The 23816-nt window shown below is 39.7% G+C and overlaps 1 protein-coding gene across 2 annotated transcripts; it reads left to right on the forward strand.

Moving 5' to 3' along the window:
* The first annotated feature begins 224 nt into the window (after positions 1-224).
* Abraxas1 (abraxas 1, BRCA1 A complex subunit) lies at positions 225-23405 on the forward strand. 2 transcript variants are annotated; one of them, XM_017802851.2, is made up of 10 exons: positions 225-421; positions 2393-2483; positions 4225-4261; positions 10799-10865; positions 13891-14084; positions 16581-16700; positions 16856-16940; positions 21247-21358; positions 22129-22530; positions 23162-23405. In XM_017802851.2, the coding sequence occupies exons 1-10, from the start codon at positions 335-337 to the stop codon at positions 23176-23178; spliced, it is 1212 nt and encodes a 403-aa protein (XP_017658340.1). In that variant the 5' UTR covers positions 225-334; the 3' UTR covers positions 23179-23405. The 2 variants fall into 2 exon arrangements, with proteins under 2 accessions (XP_017658340.1, XP_008849993.1); XM_008851771.3 differs by lacking the exon at positions 23162-23405 and having other exon boundaries at positions 22129-22737.
* Positions 23406-23816: the final 411 nt, after the last annotated feature.

Consider the following 23816-nt stretch of genomic DNA (forward strand, 5'->3'; position numbering starts at 1 on the left):
ATCCCAGGTCTCTCAGCCTCGGCTAGCCACCGAATCACGCTTATGGCAACTGCTGCATTGCTTAACACAGTGGCTATGAAAGGAAATACAGAGTCCTGGGTTCCTAGATGAGCGTCTACAACCGCCTTGCCACCAGGGGGCACCCGAGTGTCCGCCGAGGAGCACCGCCCTGTGCGCACGCGCAGGCCCCGCCCTCCAGGCACCGCCCCCTCAGGCACCGCCTCGCCGCCTTGGCGTGAGGGTGGAGGCCTGCAAGTCCTGTCCCGCCTTCCGTCCTCCGGTGAGGCTCGTGGTGAGCGCTCGCGGCTGTGGAGACCGCTTTTGAGGTGGCGTTATGGAGGGCGAGAGCACGTTGGGGGTACTGTCTGGTTTCGTGCTCGGAGCGCTCACCTTCCAGCACCTCAACACAGACTCAGACACGGTGAGCCGAGCCCGCTCCAGCAGTAGCCCGCCCTCCGGCCGCCTGCTCCGCGCGCCGACTCCGCACGCTCCGACTCGCTCGCATCCGGGCCCTTTTCCTGCCGCCGATCCTGGGCGCGAACGCTGAGTTCCCCCGCAGCTGAGAGCTGTTTCTGTTAGTGCTCACTACGCGGTCGGTTGCCAGGGCAGCCGTGCGTTGCCCATGCGGGCCCGTGCGCGCGTTCGAGCACGTGGTGGGAACGGGGCCGGGAGGACTCTGCTTTCCTGGGGAGCGCTCTGGCCGGGCACAGTGAACTGGAAGACGGCCGAACCTGACTTGAAACTGGAGCGCCGAGCTCGCAACTTTTCTTTCTCTTACAAAGAAAGTTTGTTCTCAGATGTTTAAAAGCTGTTTTATATTTCTTCAAAACCTCTGGGTGGAACTTAAAAGGTTTTAAAACGGGAAATTAAACTCATTAAAACTTTGGGGTCGGGAAGTAACATCTGGTAATAAGTGCTGAGTAACAAAGAATCTAGAAACGTCGAAACAAATTTCCGACTCTACTAATGTAGGGAGTAGTGTACTGACTATGCCTGGTTATGCGAATTGTGTCCATTTTAAGATAAAAGGCGTGTGATGCCCAAAGTTGATTTTCAGCACAATCCTAACAAAGGTTGTAATGAATGTAAATTAGTATGTTTTACGTATATTACATCAAATTACCTTACAGATGAACGCCTAGCAAAGAACAGACGACATTTTAAAATATATGTGTGTTAGTGCTCGCTTGGGCAGCACAAATAAAGCGGACCAATAGAGATAAGCATGGTCCCTACACAGGGATGGGTACGCCAATTTGTTAAGCATGCTATACTTTTTTTTAAAAAAACGTATGTACTCTGGAAGATGTTTACTACAAACGTAGACGGCGTCCTCAGGTCCATCTGTGGCTTATAGGATTGGCCCTTGTAATTCACAATTATCATGGCGTTAGACTAAATTCTCAGACATTCCAACTAAAGTTTTTAAAGAGTGGTTTTCTGGATAATTATACTTGAATTGTCTCTGCTGCTTTCTCTTTTTTTGTCCTTGGGAGTATCAAAATCAACACTGATGTGCAGCTACCAATTTTAACGCCCTCCTTTCCACTAAAGACACTGTAAATATGCTTTTTACACTCTTTTTCCTTTGATGAAATGGGGGTGGGGCATTATTAACTAATTTTAAAGAATATAAAATTTCATTGTCGAGCACACTGGATCTTTAAATGTGTCTAATAGAATAATTGAATTCCCTGAAATGAAAAAGAAAATTGCTACCAGAGTGTGACACACCTGTATGCCTGTATTTTTAAAGAATCAACACAAACAGTACCCCTTTCGGAAGAGCAAACACTAAATGCTAAAATTCCAAATCTTTAATCTTTCATTATTTTTTTTCAAACACTTAAATTTGAAAACATGAGTCATTGCATCATTCCATAGCACACAAACCTCCACCAACTCTTAGAAACACTTGTAAAACCAACTCTGATTATTTACATGGATATTCTGGTTTCACCCCATCCTCCTTACATATGCACATAGAGCCTTGTGCTTCAAGCCAAGCTGCTCTACCAGTCTTAAACAGGCTTTAAGCCTTTTAGGGTTCCAGGTGTCCTAAGTGCTTCTAGCTCTACCTTCCCAAATTATTGTCTAGCCTTTTTTTTTTTTTTTTTTTTTTTTTTTTTTTTTTTTTTTTTTAAAAAAAAAAAAAAAAAAAAAAGAGGACGATAAATCTTTCACGTGCAGTGCTGACATGAACTTGTCTAGCCTTTTAAAGCTAGTTTCATTCTGCCTCCACAGGGCCTGCTCCAGTTACTTGATGTGTACCCTACCCTTGAGCACGCTCTTGTATACATTGTAAAAATACTTAAAAGTATGATTAAGAGAACAGTAATCCTATCAGTATATTCTGTATACAGCTTACTGTTTTATCATTTTATTCTCATAGGAAGGTTTTCTCCTTGGTGAAATGAAAGGTGAAGCCAAGAATAGCATTACTGATTCACAAATGGATAATGTTAAAGTTGTCTATACAATTGGTGAGTCACTTCTGTTTTTGAAAGTGTATGCTGAAAGGAATCATCATAAATGTTTTTTATTTTTACATTTTAATTTTGTGGGGGCAGGGGTGTTATGGGGGTATGCAGGTACCACAGTGACAGTATGGAAGTCAGAGGGTAACTTGATAGAGTTGGTTCTCTCCTTAGGCCATGTGGGTCCCAGCATGGAAATAAGGTAGTCAAGCTTGTCAGCAAGTACCTTTACCTGCTAAACCATCTCACCAGCCCCAGTATAAATGTTCTGAAATAGTTAAAATATATACCTTAATTTTTTTAAAAAGCAGAATTTAGAATATATGGCATTTGTTTTTCAATTAAAATTATGACTGTTGACTAGGTTGCAGTCAGGATTCCTTTGTAGGAGATCGAGGAAGAAATAGCTGTTGGTAGCTTTTAAGAAAAAAAAGGTGGTGCACACCTTTAGTCCCAGCACTCAGGAGGCATAGGCAGGTGGAGCTCTGTGAGTTCAAGGCCATCAGCCTGGTTTATATAGTGAGCTCTAGGCCAGCTGGGGCTACAGGGAGATGCTGTCTCAAAAACCATGGTGAATAGGTCAGGTATGATGGCACATGCCTTTAGTCCCAGAACCAGGAGGGAGAGGCAGGTGGAGCTCTGTGAGTTCAAGGGCAGCTGCTTATTTTTCTCCAAACAAACCATAGTGAATAGGTAAAAAGTCCACGGTGGATGAATTGCTACATTGCCTTGGTTCATGAGATTTTCATTTTACCTTTTCCATGTCTCTATACTAGTATACATTTTACATTTATTAATTATAGATCATTTCTATTTAGTGTTTTTATAGCTAGGAATTTCTCCCATCCATGTTCTAACCAGGCCCGACCCTGCCTAGCTTCCGAGATTGGGTGCATTCAGGGTGGTATGGCCATAGACAGGTATTTCTCTAAAGACATTTACTAGAGGAACAGTGTCTAAATAGAAGATTTGCTTTTCAAGGGCTAAGGTTGTAGCTGTGTTGTAGAGTGCTGCTTCTCTACAATGTAAGAGGCCATGAATTTGATCTCCAGTACTTGAAAACAACAAAACAAAAGAGTTCTTCCGTAGAATGATTACCTAGCAGGCAGAAGGACTTGGATCTCCAGAACAGAAAAAAAAAAAAAATTTAAAGATTTTTTTTTCTTACTTAGCTTATAATATTGCTATTGACAGCAGAATAAAACACCTTTTGAAAGATGTTGGTTTTTTGTTTTTATCACCGATAAAACATTTATGAAACAACTACTTAGAATGACAAAGATTTTCAACAGACACTTATCATTTGGGTAAATTAAGAGCATAATTTTTTAACACTCAATGAAAATATAGCAACTTTGGTATTATCTTTTTTATTGCAGTTGCTAAACCACTATTTAAGACTGAGAATGTAGCCCAGTTGATAGATTGCTTGTCTAGCATACACAAAGCTCCAGGTTTGATTGTCAGCACTTCAAAAAATAACTGGGTGTAGTGGTACATTGCTTTAATCCCTGCAATTAGGAGGTAGGGTCAAGAGGATCAGAAGTTCAAGGTTATCCTCTGCCTAGAACATACAGCATTGTAATTCTGACTACAACTCTAGCTTTGACTTTTAGCTTACCTCTATTTGAGGGAGCCACTTAATTTCTCTTTGCCTATTCATCTTTGAAAGGGTAAGAATGATGAAGTCTGTATGTTAGGTAAATAATTATTAATATACTTATAACTAAAGATACTTTTTTTCTAGATATTCAGAAATATATTCCATGTTACCGGCTTTTTAGGTAAGTAATGGTATTAGTAAAAACAAGTAAATTATCCATCATGAGTTATTCTCCAAAAGTTAATAATTTTTCAGAGTACCATGGTTACCAATTATACATCGAAGGGTTATTTTTAAATACCCACTTGTGCATGTCAATTGTATCTATAGTCCTTTATTAGGCTACTTACAGCTGATCTCCACTGTCTCTGCAAGAGCCAGTTTACCATGAAAATTGCTTTTCCTCTCACACCCATTCGTCTCATTGCATATTATAAACTCAGTAAGTGACAGGTTCTCATACAGAAATAGCAGTTCTTTCCTACCTTCCTTATTGCAGTTTATTTTATTTTTTTTTAGTATTTTGTTTTATTTATTTTGGTCTTTTTGAGACAGGGTCTTCCAGTAGCTCCAGCTGGCCTGGAACTCACAGAGTATACCAGGCTGGCCTTGAACTCAAAGATCCACCTGCCTCTGCCTCCTGAGTGCTGGGATTAAAGGCATGCACCTCCACACCTGGGTCTATATTTATTATTTTTATTTTTAAATGTATCAGTGTATTGCCTGCAGGCATGTAAGTATACCCATGTCATGCAGTGCTCTCAGAAGTCAGAAAAGGGTGCTGGATATGCAGGAACTGGAGTTATGGACAGTTGTAAGCCACTATAACATGCTGGAAATCGAACCTGGGTCCTCTGCAAGAGCAGCCTATGCTCTTAACTGCTGAGCCATCTCTCTAGTCCCTTCATTGCAGTTTATTGTTTCCCTCTATTACCCTGTTGCTTTACTCTATTGCAAGTTTAGCCTTCTAGTCTGACAGAGAGCAATAGAACTGTTAGCCTTAATGTACTGTACTTTACTAATGTCTTACTGAGACTACATACATAGAAACACAAATACCTTTGCATCAAGCAAATAAATGTAAGCATAATATCATTTTTTTTTTTTTTTTTTTTTTTTTTTTTTTTTTTTTTTCCTTTTTTTGAGTCTGATTCGATAGCTTTGGTAAGCTCTCTTACTCCTTGTTTTTACACATTGGCTCTACTGTACCATCTTTTCCTTCCCTCCTAGGCCTCCATGCCCAGCCCCAGCATAATATAATTTTAATGACATGGTTTTATGATTTAAGTCAACCACACAAAAGTCATTATACATTATTAAAGTCACACTGTCTTTGTACACAAAGGCTGTGTGAGTTATAAGGGTGTACATGGTTAAAGAAAAAAGGATCTATGGTAGGGGAGATTATAGGAAAAAAGTGCTTAGTATCGTCTTAAACTCATATACCAGGAAAAACTAGATTTCCTGTAGTCCTTTAATGAACAGTGGGCATACAAAAATATTTGTTGATTGAGATGTTTTTAGTGGGGTCTCAAAAAGGACTTGCTTGAAGGGCCTTGTAGACCATCAAAGGATTAAAATATTTAAAAAAGTGATTCACTATCTTTGGACAACTACATTAGACCAGTAATAGGGCTGGAGTGGTTAAGAGCACTGGCTGCTCTTCTAGAGGACCTGCATTTGATTTCTATCACCCACATGGCTGCTAACAACCATCTGTAACTCCGGTTCTAGGGGACTTGATATCCTCTTCTGACCTCCAAGGGCTTTGTACCTACATACATGCAGGCAAAACACTCATACACATAAAATAAAATGAGACCAGTTTAATAGAGTCTAAGCTGCAGAAACTGATCTAGTAATGTCTGAGCCCTTTAGCTCTTAGGTTTAAGAAAAGGACATGAGGAAAACCATCTTGAAATAGCTTTCATTTAGAAAGTTACTACTTTGTTTTCATCTAAAACCAAAGTAATAAGCCTAAAAGTTAATGATTTAGTGGAATCCATAGAACTAGTTAATGGTAGGGTAAAACTAAGAAACAGGGTTTCTTTTTAATGTGCGTTTGTGGGGTGTTTTGTGATGCTGGGGACGGGACTCATCGGAGCTTCATGTATCCTGGACAAGTTTCTGCTAAGCTGTAGCCCCAGCCATTAGGGGCTGAAGAGATGGCTCAACAGTTAAGAACACTGGTTGTTCTTGCAGAAGACGTATGTTCACATCCCAGCACCCACATGGCAGCTAACAACTATAACTCCAGTCCCAGGGGATGCGATAGCCTCTTTGGACCTCCACAGGCATTGCACAACACAGGTGCACTTACCTACATGCAGGCAATACATGAATACACATAAAATTAAAAATTTAAAAATTTAAAAAAATATACTAAAAAAAAAAAGCCATTAGGATTTCTAACAACATACTGGTGGTAGTGTTTCCCTGTTGTAATATAGGTGAATATATTTAAAAGGAAGTCTTCTGATGACATGTCTTGAAGTCCAAGCTAGATTAGCTTTAATATCCACTATTATGCTTTAATTGAAGGGATGTCAAAATAGAGCCCTATGAGCTGTTTTTATATGGCCCTTGGTCTAAGAATGCTTGCAATATTTTTTTCAGAATTGGGGGGGGGAGAAGAATATGCAATAGAAAGCAGACATGCGGGGCAAAGCTTGAAATATTTTAACTGACATTTTAGAAATAAACTTCCAACCCTGCACCAGCTACAGTATTTCTCAGACTTTTTCACTGAAATACATTGTTTTGCTATTCTCAAAAGTCTAAGAAATGTCTTGAAAATGGCCTGTTGAAGCCTAAAACAACTTAAAAACTAGGCACTTTAGCATGAATCTTGTATGGTATATCTTTTGGGGGAGGAGGTGGAGAACAACACAGAGTCTCAGTATGTATCCCAGACTGGCCTGAAACTATGTAGCATAGCCTGGCCTCAAACTTCAGATTTTTCTGCCTCAGTCTCTTTAAGTGATGGGATTATATGCATGTGCTATCACACCTGGCTTATTGTTTTTATATAAAACTCCCACCCCCTGGTTCTCTTTCCTGAAACTTGACATAAAATCAAGTGTTCTCACAGATGTATGCTCTCAGCCTATGCTCGTATACCCTGATGTACTACCTTATGCACCAGGTTGAGACTCTTCAGAATTGGATCATGCTAGAGATTACAGCAGTAAACTTTATTTGTTGTTTTCTATTGTTAGTTCTGGGGATTGAAACCAGGGCCCTTAAAGTGCCAGGCAAATGCTGTACCACTGAGTATATCCCCAGTCCAGCAATAAACTCTTATATATAGTTTTTATATTGGAATTATAAATAGGTAAGTAGAAGGATATGTTTGGCCAGCTTAGTATCTCCCTTTGGTTGGTACCTTTTTCATGTTCCTAATTTACTGTACAAGTTACTACATTAGTTTGACATTAGCTTCTCTAGTTGTGAGCACTTAACAGATGAGGTCAGACATTTTAGAATTCATTTCTAAATGAATTTTGAAATAGCTGGAATTTTGATAGCTGGAATTTTTGGCTTTTGGTTTTTAACCTTAACTTGAAGTACAAGACTATCAAAGCAGTGCCTCCATATGTGCCAGTATATACTTCATTCTACCTGTGAAAGTCTAAGGGTTGAAATATTTTTTCAATACTAATGAACTGGAATTTGGCATCCATTTCCACAGCTGTCTTGATTCCCATCCACAGACATCCTTCAATGAACCTAGTTTCAGCCCCTTTAAAATGTTTTTTGTTTCTTTAAAATTTTTTTCTTTTTTTTTCCTTTTTTTTTTTGCAGTGGGGTCTTCCCGTAGCCCAGCCGACCTGAACTTGCTATGTAGACCAGGCTAGCCTTCAACTTACAAAGATCTGCCTGCCTCTGTCTTCTGAGTGCTGGAATTAAAGGCATGTGCCACCATGCCCAGCTTTTTTGGTCTTTTTGAGACAGGATCTCTCTGTAGCCCCAGATGGCCTGGAACTCACTATGGAGAACAGGCTGACCTTGACCTCAAAGAGATCCACCTGCCTCTGCCTCCAGAGTGCTGGGATTAAAGGCGTGTACCACCACACCCAGCTTAAAATTTTTATTTATTTATTTATTTATTTATTTATTTTGGTCTTTTTGAGACAGGGGAGCCATGAAGCCTCTCAGACAAGTCACGTCTCAGGCAGGTCATGTGCTGGTCAAGAATTCCAACCTGCCGATAAGTAAGCTTCATGGCCAACTCTATGTATGTAAGTGCACCCATGTTGTACAGTACCTATGGAGGTCAGAAGACTGCATCGGATTGGAGTTAAGGATGGTTGCTAGCTGCCATGTGGATGTTGGAATCAATCGTGGGTCCTCTGCAAAGAAGCAAGTGCTCTTAACTTTTAAGCAGTCTCATCAGCCCCTTAATTCTTATTTTATGTGTATTTATATATAGGTGTGTTGGCCTGCATGTATGTATATGTACCATGTATGTTGTGTGCCTAGTGCTCACAGAGGCCACAAGAGGGCACCAGATCCCCTGGAACTGGAGTTACAGGTGTGAGCTACTACCATGTAGGTGCTGGGAAATGAACCTGGCCCCTCTACAAAGAAGCAAGTGCTCTTAACTGCTGAATCATCTCATCCCATTAAAATATTTTTAATGGGAATTCATTTTTTCCTTGTAGTTTTAAGGATTGAACCCAGGGTTTTACTCATGCTAGGAAGCACTCTACCATTAAGCTCCAGTTCCAGCCATTTGTTTGTTTATATATTTGAGACATGGTCTCATTAAGTTTTTTAAGCTGGCCTTGAACTCACTCTCTCTAGCTAAGACAGGCCTTGACCTTGAGATCCTCCTGCCTCAGACTGCTGAGTGGTTGGCTCTATAGGCCTGCAGTACCATGCTTAGCTTTTAATGGGAAAATTGGTTTTTGTTTTATTTTGAGACAGGGTCTCATCATGCAGTCCTCGCTGGCTTGGAACTCACAGAGATCGATCTGCCTCCTGAGTGTTGGGATTAAAGGCATGCGCCACTACACATGGCTTAATGGGAACATTCTGAAGTAAAAACTTCACCTATTTGAATATAGTTGAAAAGTTGTATGTAAATAAATATTTTCATCATACACTTCAGGATTACTCATAAAAGCTTATAAATTTATATAGGATTTTGCCTGGCGTGGTAGTGCATGCCTTTAATGCCAGCATTCAGGAGGCAGAGGCAGGCAGATCTCTGTGAGTTTGAGGCCAGACTGGTGTACAGAGTGAGTTTCAGGCCAGCTGGGGCTACAGGGAGACCCTGACTCAAAAAGACCAAAAAAACAAGAAAAAATTTATATAGGATTTTGTTCAGCATTTCACCATGATAGAACAGAAGACTGTTACTCTTAATGCTAAACAAAGGAAATCAGATAAGGACATAACTCCATTGTTAAAGTACCTGCCACACAAGCATGCAGACCTGACTTTGGCTCCCCCAAACCACTATAAAACCCACGTTTCTGTAACTGTAGTGTTTGGGGCTGGGAGGGATGGAGGGAGGGATGATAGGCAGATCTCTGAAACTCATTTGCCAGCCAGCTAGCCAAATCGGTGAGTTCCAGGTTAATAAGGTGGAGAGTGATCAAAGAAAACAGTATCAACCTCTGGTTTCCCTGTGCGCACACACCTTCATACAAACATGCATACCCCCCCCCCCACAGAACTGTGTTACTTGCAATCTCAAGAAAGCTAGAAGTAAATGCTTTAGAATCTTTTAAAATTCTAATTCTGTCTTAAACATTCCAACTACAACGACCACTGGATTAAACCAATACCATCCTCTCCTCTACCCCTCCAAATCCCAACTCCCCCAGATACCACTGCTTCCTAAACATACAGCTTTTGGAATTAACAATGAATAAATTGTCCTTTGTTACTATGTTTCAGTACCCATTATGTGTTTTTAGATTATTAACTTTTAAATTTTTCTTTACTTCTTTTTTTAATGTGCACGAGTGCATTGCCTGCGTGCATGTAAGTGCACCCCTGTTGTGCAGTGCCTCAGAGGTCAGAAGAGGCTGTTGGATCCCCAGGAACTGGAATTACGAACAGTTGTTAGCTGCCATGTGGGTGCTGAGAATCGAACCCTGGTCCTCTACAAGAGCAGTCAGTGCTCTTAGCCACTGAGCCATCTCTCCAGCACTTATTTACTCATTTTTGTGAAGTGTTTTGCATGCATGTAAGTGTACCTGTGTGTGATGCCTGCAGAGACCAGAAGAGGGTATTGGATCCTCTGGAACTAAAGTTACGGATGATTGTTAGCAGCCATGTGGGTGCTGGGAATTGAACCTGGGTCCTCTGGAAGACCAGTAAGTGCTCTTAATGACTGAGCCATCTCTCTGCTCAAGGTTAACAATTATTAGTAAGTAAACTGAATTGTGAACTGGCTGTGTGAATTTAATTTTCTAATACTTGTATTTAATGGATAGTTTATTGTTCTTATTTTAGGTTAAAAACTAGTGGGCAAAACTTTCATCTGAAGTTTTTCCACTCTTTTCATTATTTTTTATTGTTGTGAACCTTGTGTTTGTACCATAAAAGTGCCATTTTGTCAACTTTATTATTTTAGAAGTTCAATATAGGAAAGTAGGTATGGATTTTGGTTGGGTAGTATGTGTTAAGAGTAAGATTTTAAATGCTAATAAAATTATTCAAATTTCTAGCTTACTTGAAATGTCTTTAATTTTTATTTTTATAGCTTTTATAATTCTTCAGGTGAAGTAAATGAACAAGCACTGAAGAAAATACTTTCAAATGTCAAAAAGGTATTACCATTTCTTTGTTGGTACTATTTGTAGTAGTTTGCATTCCTAAACTATAGAAGCTTTTACAGCAGCCTTGAGTGGCATTTGTCTTCATAGTATTCATTAAAGTATGTAAGAAAAAGCTTGTTCTTCCCAGAAATAGAGATGTTTCTCAGAAAGCAAAACTAGTCATTAATAGTGTCCATCTTTCTCTCCTTGACTATGCTAATTTATACTGACTTCTGTTTTTTTACTACTCCCTTTCCCAGTATGATTTATTCTAGGACTTAATCCATTTTTGTTATTTTTACATAACTGCACTTATTTTCTTTTTGAGATGGTATTTTGCTATCTGGTCTCAAACTGCTGGATTTAAGTAGCTGGGACTTAAAGTATGTGTCACTGAGTCTGGATTTGCAGTCAGTTTTCATAAATGCAGAGACACTTTCCTGTACAGCAATAAGTTAAATCCCCCACATAGTCGGTATTTGGTTAAAACTTACTGAATAGCCAAGATGTGCTTCCCCCCAATCCCAAATTTTTTTCAAAGTACCCCTTTTTGTTTCTTAAAACTTTGTTTCTCTGAGAATAAAAGTAGATTCAAGAAAAGAAGTTTTGGTCACTGGGGATGGTGGCACACATCTCTGATTTGAAAATGAAAGTATACTTAGTAAAAGATGTTTCTTCAAGACACTATGTGTACATGTGTGTAATCTCAAGTACTTTGGAGGCCAAGGCAGGAGGATTTCAAGTCAGAGGCTATCCTAGGCAACCTAGTGAGACCCTATCTAACACTGAAATTGAAAAAGAAAAACCAAAAAACTGAAACAAGCCTGAGGGCATAGCCCAAGTGCTTGCCTGGCTTCCATAACGTCCTAAGTGCAATTCCCTAGTACCACAAGTTTTTTTTTTTTTTTCCAGGAAATATTCTTTTTGAAAATGGTTATACTTTTTAGGGCCAGTGAGGTGGCTCAGTGGGTCAAGGTACTTGTGACCAAGCCTGACAACATAGTTGGATCCCTGGAATCCCTATGGTGAAGGGAAAGAACTGACCTCCAGATAGGTAGAGCACTCAAACACATATACATATATTCACACACAAATACATAATTAAAAAAAATGTTTTTAAGAGAAAATGGTTGAACTTTAAAAAAAGTTGTATTTAGGAACAGTAAGATGGCCCAACAAGTAAAGGCATATGTTGTTAAACCTGACAACCTGGGTTCAATCCCAGGACCCACTTAATAGGAGAGATCCTTCTGAGTTCAAGCCCCAGGACCCACACAGTAAGAGAGATCCAACTCCCACAAGACCTCTGACCTTCACACTCTTGTTGTGACATGCCCATATGCATACATACACATACAACACACACACACTAAAATGCAAAAAAACCTTTTTATTTTTTTTATGTGTATGAGTGCATTGCCTATACATGTGTAAATGCACCTGTGTCACGCAATGCCTGCAGAGATCAGAAAAGGGCATCGTCCCCAAGAACTGGAGTTACAGACAGTTGTTAACTGCTATGTGAGTGCTGGGAACTGAACCATGGTCCTCAGCAAGAGCAGCCAGTGCTCTTAACTGCTGAGCCAACTTACCAGCCCCCAATAAGTTTTTTTAATTTATATTAGGTTATTTAAAAAGCGTATTTGTAAATATATGTTTTAGCTTTAAAAGGAATGGTTTGGTTTGGTTTTGAGACATAGCCTTACTATATATTGAAGGCTGGACTTGAACTTGTGATCATCCTTCTCCTCCTTAACCATCCAAGTGCTGAGATTTTATGTGCAGAAACAATTCTGATTTCACTTTAATTTGCAAATATACAGTGGTTATTTTTGTGCTACTATTCAGTAAGAGAATTATTTTTTCAGTTTAAAAGTTTATTAATGTATTAGTCATATTTGTTTGCATGCTACAGATTATAAAATCTTTCAAATGATCTTAAAGCCAACTTAAACAGTTTAACATTTAATAAACCATTATTAGTGTGTTTTCAGGGAGTGACTGTCCATCACATAAACAATGGTATTGATATTTCTTTCATGTAAATTTTGACTAAAGATAGGATTGCAAGATAGTAAATGTTATTTTTTTTTAAAATAGCTGGGCATGTTGGAGCATGCCTTTAATCCCAGCACTAGGAAGGCAGAAGCAGGTAGATCTCTGTGAGTTCAAGGCCAGCCTGGTCTACATAGGGAGTTCTAGGTCAGCTGGGGCTATAGGGGATACCTGTCTCAAAAAGACCAAAAAATCAAATAAAACAGAAGCTGAAGCTGTGAATGTAGCTCAGTTGGTAGAATGCCTGCCTAACATGCATTTAGCCCTGGCTTCCCTCCCTAGCACTACATTAAAAAAATAAACCAGATGTAGTGGCACATGTCTTTAATCCCAGCATTAGGGAGGTAGAAGCAGGAGTATCAGAAGTTCAGGATCATCCTTGGCTATATATGGAGTTTGAGGCCAGCCTAGGATACATGAGACCCTGTCCTCCTAAAAAAGATTAAGTCAAAAAGTTTTTCTGTATTAAAATTGTAACCTTTTCATCAAAAATAAAGTACTTTAAGTATACCAGTTATACTTTATAAAAGTAAAGTATATAGCCAGGCGTGGTGGCGCACGCCCTTAATCCCAGCACTCGGGAGGCAGAGGCAGGCGGATCTCTGTGAGTTCAAGGCCAGCCTGGTCTCCATAGTGAGTTCCAGGACAGCTGGGCTACAGGGAGACCCTGTCTCAAAAAGACCCCCCCAAAAAGTAAAGTATATAAGTATACTTTATTATAACCCAAACTTTTCTGACAGTTGAAAAGCCATTTTAAGACTGTCAGGTTTTTTTTGTTTTGTTTTCTTCCTTGAAACGGAAAGTCTAGCTATGTAGCCCAGGTTGGCTTTGAAATCACAGTTCTGCTGCCTCAGCCTCCTGCATGCTACAACTACAGGGGTGTTATGACTACTGACTCAAGACCATCAGTTTCATTGCTATAAGACACGCAGTAATAATTGTAACCAATACATATTTACTTTTTTTCTGTATTCTCTTCCAGACTGTGGTAGGTTGGTACAAATTCCGTCGTCATTCAGATCAGATAATGACATTTAGAGAACGACTGCTTCACAAAAATTTACAGAAGCATTTTTCAAGCCAAGAACTTGTTTTTCTGCTGTTAACACCAAGTATAACAACAGAAAGCTGCTCCACTCATTGCCTGGAACATGCCTTGTATAAACCACAAAAAGGGTAAATGCTGATTGATTGGTGGTTATTTTAAGCTAATAGAAAAAACATTCCAAATAGTTTTATAGTATTTTTTGTAGCTTATTTTTCTCATAAAGTGTTGCATTATTAGGTTGTCACAGTAACTCTTGCAAAGTAGATCTCACCGTTAATTATAGGTGAAAAAATGAAGGAAATTGGAAGCCCAGTATGGAATGATGACATGTATTCTGGAACTGAAAATTTGCTGTTATTTCATACTTATGGTGGAAGAAATATTTATTTGGGAAATTGATTGATGTAGTAAAGCTGGGCATTTGAGCAAGTTTGTTTTTTTTTTTTTAATGTGTATGAGTATATTGCCTGCATGCATGCAAGTGTACCATGTCATGCAGTGTTCGAAGAGGTCAGAAGAGGGCGTCAGATCCCCTGGAACTGGAGTTACAGATGGTTGTTAGCTGCCATGTGGGTGCTGGGAACCGAACCCAGGTCCTCTGCAAAAGCAGTTAGTGCTTTTAACTACTGAGCCATCTCTCCAGCCCCTAGAGTAGCTTTTGTAACCTCTGCAAAGAATGCAGTCCTTGATGATATACCATAAAAAAGGCTAACAGGGACTCCCCTTAGGTTATAATAAAATTCTCATTGACTATAAGAATTAAGTTGAATACCAATTAAGATTAATTTCATTGTTCATGTAAATTAAGATAAATCTCAACCATAATACTTTTGGAATAGGACAGACCCAAGTCTAAACAAATAATTCATTTATACCTTATATATATAACCTGAACTTAAGAATATTTTTGTTGCTAATGGGTTTTATCAGTTTTTTGAGATAATGTATGCCTGTGCTGGCCTTGAAGATGAGGTCTTCCTGCGTCAATTTCCCTAGTTGCTAGGATTACAGATAGTGGGTTACCATACAAGGCTCTGAACTTCTGTTTTGATTGTGAGCTATCACATGAGGACATGGAATTTTCCATTTGTTTTATGATGTATTTTTGGTGAGACATGGTCTTACTGTATAAACCAAACTGGGCCAGAATTTGATACATAGGCCTGTCTGGCTTTGAACTTAAAATCTTCGTGCCTTAGCCTTACAATAAATTTTCCATGTGACGGTGTTGAAAATTTTTCATATTTTAAGCTATGTTTGGTGGTACACACCTATAATTCCAGTAGGTAGAAACAGGAAGATCGAGGGTTTGAGGTGACTTTGGTTTACATAAGAGCCTGTGTCAAATTTCAAATTTTTATGCTAGGGATGCTTAACTTGTTCTGCCTTTTTGGAGGGTTGGGGACATAGAACACAGGCAAGAGTGCTCTACCACTGAGCTTTGTTCCCAACAAAATAAATTTTCTTAAAAAAGGTCTCATGCTGGGCATGGTGGTGCATGGCTTTAATCCCAGCACTTGGGAGGCAGAGGCAAGCCGATCTCTGTGAGATTGAGGCCAGCCTGGTCTACATAGCAAGTTCCAGGCCAGCTGGGGCCACAGGGAGACCCCGTCTCAAAAAAAAAAAAAAAAAAGACCAAAAAATAAAAAAGGGGATGGGGGTCTCATCCATATGGGTGGTATATCCTGTGCTTGAGGGGTGAAGGCAGGATCAGGAGTTCAAGGTTATCCTAGGCTATATAGCAGGTTTGAAACTAGCCTTGGCTATCTGAGATCATGTCTCAAAAACAGGCCAGCGAGATGACTCAGCTGGTAAAAATGCTTGTCCCACAAGCCTTAAGACTTGAGTTCAGTCTCCAGAACCCTTGGTGGAAAGAGAGAACCAACTCCCAAAAGTTATCCTCTGACCTCCATACATGCAGCACTTACATACAGAGACACACACATTATAAACATATATGATAAACCCAAGGTATCAACTATGCTATCCCCAGTGACCTTTAACTCACCATTTTCCTTCTCCACCTCTGGGGTTGCCTTAGTTACTTAGGTTTACAGTAATATGCATGATCAAGTAAAATATATATTAAAATACCTTTTCACGCCATTTTTTTTTATACTATGTATATTTCTCAACTGTTTTTTGTTTGGTTTTTTGTTTTTGAGGCAGGGTTTAATGATATAGCCCTGGTTGGTCTGGAACTGACTATATAGGACAGGCTGGCCTCAAACTCTCAGAGATCTGCTTGCTTCTGCCTCCTAAATGCTAGAATTTTGGGAATGTACCACCATGCTTAGCCTACTTCTCAAACTTTTTTTTTTTTGAGACGGGGTTTCCCTGTAGCCACAGCTGGCCTGGATTCAATATGTAGACCAGGTTGGCTTCGAACTCACAGAGATCTGCCTGTCTCTGCCTCCCAAGTGTTGGGATTAAAGGCATGCACCAGCTCTATTCAACCTTGAAAAGCTAGTTGCTTCAAGTTGGCCCATGTGGAGAAATTCTATCTTGTTAAGCGATAGTAGGGGTTTTGTTTTTCTTTTAATGTTGTTCAGAAAGTAGTATACTCAGATATGTAGATGCTATTCTTTTAAATTCATATTTCAATTTTTTTTAAATTTCATCAGACTTTTTTATAGGGTACCTTTGGTGGTTACTAATCTTGGCATGTCTGAACAACTGGGTTATAAAACAGAATCAGTTTCCTGCACATCCACTGGCTTTAGCAGAGCAGTAACAACACACAGGTAAGATTTTTATTACCCAAACAGTGAAAATGAAGGGAAAACAGATTGGATGAACATGCATGTCAACTACAGTATTCTTGCCATCTCCACATTTTCCTCTATATCTGTCTACTTAAAAGCTCTGTATACCTTTTTTTTTTTTTTTTTTTTTGCAGCTCTGAATTTTTTAATGAAGATGGCTCTTTAAAGGAGGTGCATAAAATAAATGAAATGTATACTTCTATACAAGAAGAATTAAAGGTATGTTGCATGAAGCACTTAAAGACCCCTTTAGAGTTTGTGTCAAATAGATCACTATCAATTTGTTATGGATAATTTGATACTTATTAGATAGGCTATATTTCATTAGCTGTCATAATGGAGACTACAGTCTCAGTGGTGGACAACTATACAAGTCTTGTCATATCATGGTTGTAGCTTTTTTTTTTTTTTGTCTTTTTGAAACAGGGTCTCCCTATAACCACAGCTGGCTTGGAACTCACTATGTAAACAAGGCTGACCTTGATCTCACAGAGATCCACCTGCCTCTGCCTCCTGAGTTCTGTGAAATGAAGGGAAAACAGATTGGATGAACACACGTCAACTACAGCATTCTTGCCATCTAAAGGTGTGCAATACCATGTCCAGCTTGTAGCTATTTCTTTTATCTTTACTTATTTTTTTAATGATAAGGTCTCACTATGTAGCCCTGCCTCGCCTGGAACTTGCTGTGTAGATGAGGCCAGCCTTGAATTCACAGAGCTCCATCTGCCTCTGCCTCCTGAGTGCTGGGATCAAACGTGTATGCCACCACATCTAGTGACTGTACTTATTTCTGGTGGCTGTAGTTATTTGTTTCAGATGTTACTTTCATTCCACGATCCATGTTGAAGCAGAGGCAGGTGGATATCTGTGAGATTGAGGCCAGCCTGGTCTATATTATGAGTTCTAGACCAGCTAGAGCTATATAGGGAGACTTGTCTCAAAAAGAAATTTTTAAAAAAATTTTGCATGAGTGTTTTGCCTGCATATTTAAGTGCTCCTGTGCTTACAATGGCTGTGGAGGCCAGAAGAGGGTGTCGGATCCCCAGGAACTAGAGTTATGGATGGTTGTTAGCTACCATGTGGTTGCTGGGAACTGAATCTGAGTCCTCTGCAAGAGCAGCCAGTGCTTACTTGGCCATCTCTCCAGCCCCAAGTAGCAGCTTTTATTTGAGACATTTTGGCAAAAGGAAAAAAGCAAGAAACAGGGTGAAGTCCTAGAACTGCCATGCCATTTTCACTCAGATTTCATTGGCATAGTACATCTTATAGCAGTACCACATAGCATAGACTCATATTCTTTTTCTAAGACAGAGAAGCACAACTACCACTATAGTCTGTCTCATGTCAATTTGTTTGGCAGAAGTGCAAGAGATTATTGGACCACTGTAAGATAAAAGGAGAGTGGGAAAAACAGACTGCAGCACAAGTTTGACCTCTGAGACAGGAAAGAAGAACAATTGGTTAGGAAGAGCCTTGGATTATAGTAGCATTCTATGAAAGTTCATCTGTGTTGATGAGGAATCCTTAATGAACAAAGTGCCCCAAAGTTGTTCCAGAGGCACTAATGCCCCTACTGTGCTCAGTCAGTCCTAGGAACACCTTTTTGGAAATAAGCCTTAAAAGCAAGCACAGTGGGGCTGGAGATGTAGCTCAGATGATAGAATGCTTGCCTAGCATTCACAGAGCCCTGGGTTTGATCCACAGCATCACATAAACCAGGTGCGGTAGTGTGCACCTATAATTTTAGCACTGGGGAGATGAGGCAGGAAGATCAGAAGTTGAAGGTAATCCTTGGGTATACCCATAGTGAGCTTGAGGCCAGCCTGAGATAAATAAGGCCTTGTGTCAAAAAAAAAAAAAAAAGCAAAATTAGTTACAAAACTAGGAACATCAGACAGCTAAAACCCAGTTGGCTACATAGATTATACTTCTATGGCCTCCATACTTACCCAAAGAGCATGCTAACAGAAAAAGGGTTAACATACTTTATATACTACTATTACACTGCTATTTTCTTTAAAAAATTTTTTTTATCTATGAGTGTTTTGCCTGCATGTACGTAAGTGCACCCATGTGCACAAAATGCCCAGGGAAGCCAGAAGAGGGCATGAGATCCCCTGGAAGTGGAGTTACAGATGGTGGTTAGCACTATGTGGGTGCTGGGAGCAGAACTAGGGTCCTCTTCAAGAACAGCTGCTGTTATAACCATTGAGTCAGCTCTCCAGCCCCACATACTATTTTTTTTTTGTAAGTTTTTTTGTTTTAATTAGGTGTATATGTGTGAGTTTAAGTTCAGTGCCTGAGGAAGCCAGAAGAGAGCACTGGATACCCTGAAGCTGGAGTTACAGACAGTTGTGAACCACCCACCATGGGTGCTGGAAACTAAACTTGGGTCCTCTGCAAGAACAGTAGGTGCTCTTAACCACTGAGCCATCTCTCCAGCCCCATATACTATTTTCTTAAAGATATATTTTTATTTATGTGTATGAATGTTTTGTCTGCATGTGTGTATGTGGACCAAATGTAAGCTGACCACAGAGGCCAGAAGAGGGTGTCAGATCCCATGGAATTAGAGTTAACAGGCAGTTGCAAGAGGCCAGATATGGGCCCTGGGAACTGAATCTGGATCCTCTGCAAGAGCAGCTAGTACTCTTAACTGCTGAGCCATCTCTCCAACTTCATGTACTATGAGTCAGGTTCTTTCTGTATCCCCAGCTGGCCTCAAACTCAGAGATCTGTCTGCCTCTGCCTCCCAAGCGTTGGGATTAAAGGCATGCACCACCACACCTGGCTTTATAATCTTATTTTTAATGCAATGTATTTTTAAAGTTTTAATTGACAGCTAAAACTTTATCAGGTAAAGTCAGGTATAGTTCACACCTGTCATCTCAGCACTGTAGGAGAATCAGGAATTTAAGGTTATCAGCAACATAGTGAGTTTGAGGCTATGTAAGACACTATTTCAAAAAAAAAAAGGCGGGGGGGAACGGGGAAAGAAACTAAGTATCTTTTAAAATCTGTATATGTATGTTATGGAATGGTTAAATCTAGGTAACAAATGCTTTATGTCAGTTATCATTTTTGTGGATAGAACACTTAGCATTCATTCTGTGCATTTTTATTTTTAAGACAGGATCTCCCTGTAGCCTCAGCTGGTCTGGAACTTACTATGTAGACCAAGCTGGCCTCAATCTCTTCACTGTGCATTTTTTTAAAAAGATTTTAATTATGTGTATAGGTGTGTGACATGTACGTGGGTATGTGTCCATGAGTACAGGTGCCTGCAGAAAAGGATGTTCAGTCTCCTGAAGCTGGAGTTTACAGGCAGTTGTGAGCCACCTGACATGGGTGCTAGGTTCTTGCAAGAGCAGCGAGCGCTCTTGCATTTTTCAAGAGTATATCATCTTTAGCTCTTCTCTTTCTCAGACTCTGTCACTGCCACATTTTATTTATCTTTCAAAAGACATGTTGATTCTTCATTTTGACAACTTGAATAGTTCTGAGCAGATATGCTAAAAAGTACCCATTATAACAAGTTATTCCAACTTTATTTTTACCCTCTACTTTTGATTTCATACTAAGAAACATTCTCTCTTATAAATTTTTGTTATTAAGGTATATTCCCAAATGGAATTCTCATTCTTTTAAAACTAAGACACACAGGGTCAGTTTGCTTTTCAAAAGTACTCTCTAAAGAGATTTAAAATCTCTATGGCTTCCTTTTATAGTACTAAAATATATTCACTTGTTTTTGTTGTGTTTATTGTTAGGGTGGGGTGTGTGTATGTTATGAGATAGGCCCTCATATAACACAGGCTGGCCTCAAACTCCCTGTGTAGACAAGGATGATGAATTCCTAATCCTTCCTCCGCCTCCTAAATGCTGGGATCACAGGCATACATCTTAGTTCTGTGGGGTTATGTGTGTGTGTGTTCATGTGCATTGTTTACATGTGCACAGTTGGGGTGAACCTCACATTCTAGGCAAGTACTCTATCACTGAGCTGTATCTCTAGCTCTGTATTTCTATTTCAGAGTGAATTTCCTTTTGTTTATTCATAGATGAATATATGGTATGTTAAGAACATGAAAATGGAAAGTTAATGCATGAAAAGCATGTCACTGCCTATAAAGCAACATCAAATGCTTTTTATTGAGGTCCTCCAAAAACACAAATAAAAATAAAATTTAGGGGCTAGAGAGATGGTTAGAGATAGTAAGACTCCTTGTTGCTCTTGTAGAGGACCTAAGTTGGTTCCCAGCACCCACGTGGTACCTCACAACAGCCTGTAACTCCAGGGCATTTGACATGCTCTCCTGACCTTTGTAGGAACCAGGCACAAATTCAGTGGAGATAAATACATGGAGGCATTTACACATACACATAAAATAAAATCCTTAAAAAAAATGAATATAAAAAGGCGAACAGTATTTTATATTCTGGACTACTGAGGATTTTTTGAGTCTAGGCTACTATAAGTACAAAACTTCTAATTTTTTGTCTATGCCATTTTATTTTGCAGAGAGTATGCCAAAAAGTTGAACAAAGTGAGCGAGAAGTAGAGAAACTAATAATGGATGTAAACAGATTAAAAGAAGCTAGAAAAAAGCAACAAGCACAGATTAAAGCAGAACGTAAGCAACAAATGAACACAGCTGTACTTTCATGCTTTTCTTGTTTGAATTATGGCTCTGTGGACAAGCCAACTGTACTATGTATGAATTAGTCCACACTGGCATTAAAAGGTGTGATTGCACTGATACCCTTAAATACTCCTGACCAGAGAACATGGCCCTGTAGGAGGTGTGTGCTATATTGTTGATACTAGAGCCTAAAACTTTAGTTTTCTTAGACTATTGTGGCATGTAAATAGGTGTTTGGTATTATTCATGTCTTTTTTTTTTTTTGGTCTTTTTGAGACAGGGTCTCCCTGTAGCCCCAGCTGTCCTGGAACTCCCTATGTAGACCAGGCTGGCCTTGAACTCAGAGATCCGCCTGCCTAACCTCCCAAGTGCTCGGGTTAAAGGCATGTGCCACCCCCCGCAATGTCTTTTTTTTTTTTTTGGTCTTTTTGAGACAGGGTCTCCCTGTAGCCCCAGCTGTCCTGGAACTCCCTATGTAGACCAGGCTGGCCTTGAACTCAGAGATCCGCCTGCCTAACCTCCCAAGTGCTCGGGTTAAAGGCATGTGCCACCCCCCGCAATGTCTTTTTTTTTTTTTTTTTTTGGTATTTTTGAGACAGGGTATCCCTGTAGCCCCAGCTGGCTTGGAACTTGCTGTGTAGACCAGGCTGGCCTCCACCATCTGACGCCCAGCGTCACTCTCATTCTGAATAATCTTGAAATCTTTACATAAAAGATTTGTGAAGTAAACATATGCTGAGCTCTTATTTTATACCTTTTAGGAGAGAAGAGTGTCCACGACAACCCTGAAGAAAACATTTTTCTTTGTCAGGCTTTACGAACCTTTTTTCCTGATTCTGAAGTTCTTCATTCTTGTGTTATTTCTTTGAAAAATAGGCTTATTTCTCAAAGTAGATGTAACACCAACCACCACCTTGATATGGCAGACAACCTGACTTTAATGGTAGAGTACATTTACACTCCTGAAGCGAGTCCAGCTTCTGCACCACGGATGATTAAACGTAAATCTCTAGACATACATGATCAATGGCACATGAAGAAAGCACGGTTGTTAGAGACAGAAAACCAACAGTCTGTGACAGATGTCTCCAACAGTAATCAAGAAAAAGCTTCCACAACAAACAGCCCAGATACAGATACAGAGATTGAGAGCACAGATGATGGTGAATATCCTCGGTCTCCTACATTTTGATTCTTTTTAAAATGAAGCCAGGTGTTTTTATTTCTACTGCAGCCTACTTGTAGCAATACAGAAAAGATTGTTTTTACTATATTCAGCTCTTCATAATTGTGGATAAATTATTTTTACTGTTCATCTCTTTACAGTAATATGTAAATGTTTTGCATGTTTTATAAAGTATTTAAAAATTCTTATTGTGTGTATCTGTACATGTTCAGCTACAGTCCCTTCTCCACCACTGTACCTTCCACACCCAGTCATTCCTCCTTCCCCTTTCAAATCTCATGTATTTCATTGGTTTCCCCAACCCCCCTTCCTTAAAGATTCATTTTTCCCCATCTCATGGACCCGTTTCTAGTATCTTAACCTCTATTTACATATAACGTATTTAGGATGCTTTTGGCCTTTGTTTTTATTTTTGTGGTGCTGGAACTGAACCCAGGGCCATGCGCATGGTAGGCAACTGTTCTACCACTAAGCTACACTCTAGTCAAAAATGCTTTTATTTCAAAGCACAACTTTTCAGTGTACACCCCCCCCCACCCACCCGGCAAACTGTTTAAGCTAGAACATTCTTTGAAACTGGAAAACAGACACTAGTCTTATTTTCACAGCATGGAAAGAAGCATAAAGTTTGTAAACTTGTGCCAGCAAGATGGCTCAGCAAGTAAAGATACCTGCTACCAATTCTGAGGACCTTGGTTGGATCCCTGGGAGCCATGCTGTGGAAAGTGAGAACTGACTCCTACAAGTTGTCCTGACTTCCACATGTACACCATGGATGCATGTACCACTCCCATACCACAGACAATAAACATCATAAATACTTAAAAGTTTGTAAAATTTTACTTTTACAATAAGTCAATATTCTTATTGTTTTTTTTTTGTTGTTGTTGTTTGTTTGTTTGTTTGTTTTTGAGATAGGGTAGCCCTAGCTGGCCTGGAACTCAACTATCTAGACCAGGCTGACCAGGCTCCATTCTCTTGCCTCTGCCTCCTGAGTGCTGGGATCACAAGTCATTAATATTCTTATTTAAAGAGCTGGAGAGATGGTTCAGTGCTTGTTCTTCCAAAGGACCCAAGTTCAGTTCCTATCACCAGTGTCAGGTTGTTCACAACTGCCTATAACTCCAGCTCCAGGAGATTCAATGCCCTCTTCTGGCTACTGAGGGCACCAGTATACACATGGCATGCATACACACACACAAAAAAAAATCTTTTTTTGTTTTTGAGACAGGGTCTCCCTGTAGCCCCAGCTGTCCTGGATTC

Source organism: Nannospalax galili, unplaced genomic scaffold (genome assembly GCF_000622305.1).
Source record: "Nannospalax galili isolate Female #2095 unplaced genomic scaffold, S.galili_v1.0 scaffold405, whole genome shotgun sequence".
NCBI lineage: Eukaryota > Metazoa > Chordata > Mammalia > Rodentia > Spalacidae > Nannospalax > Nannospalax galili.

Excerpts from the sequence above, each read along its gene's own strand:
- Abraxas1 (XM_008851771.3), top strand. The coding sequence starts at position 335 with ATGGAGGGCGAGAGCACGTTGGGGGTACTGTCTGGTTTCGTGCTCGGA. Across the intron at positions 4,262-10,798 it reads CCATGTTACCGGCTTTTTAG|CTTTTATAATTCTTCAGGTG; the intron begins GTAAGTAATGGT and ends TTATTTTTATAG. Across the intron at positions 10,866-13,890 it reads TACTTTCAAATGTCAAAAAG|ACTGTGGTAGGTTGGTACAA; the intron begins GTATTACCATTT and ends ATTCTCTTCCAG.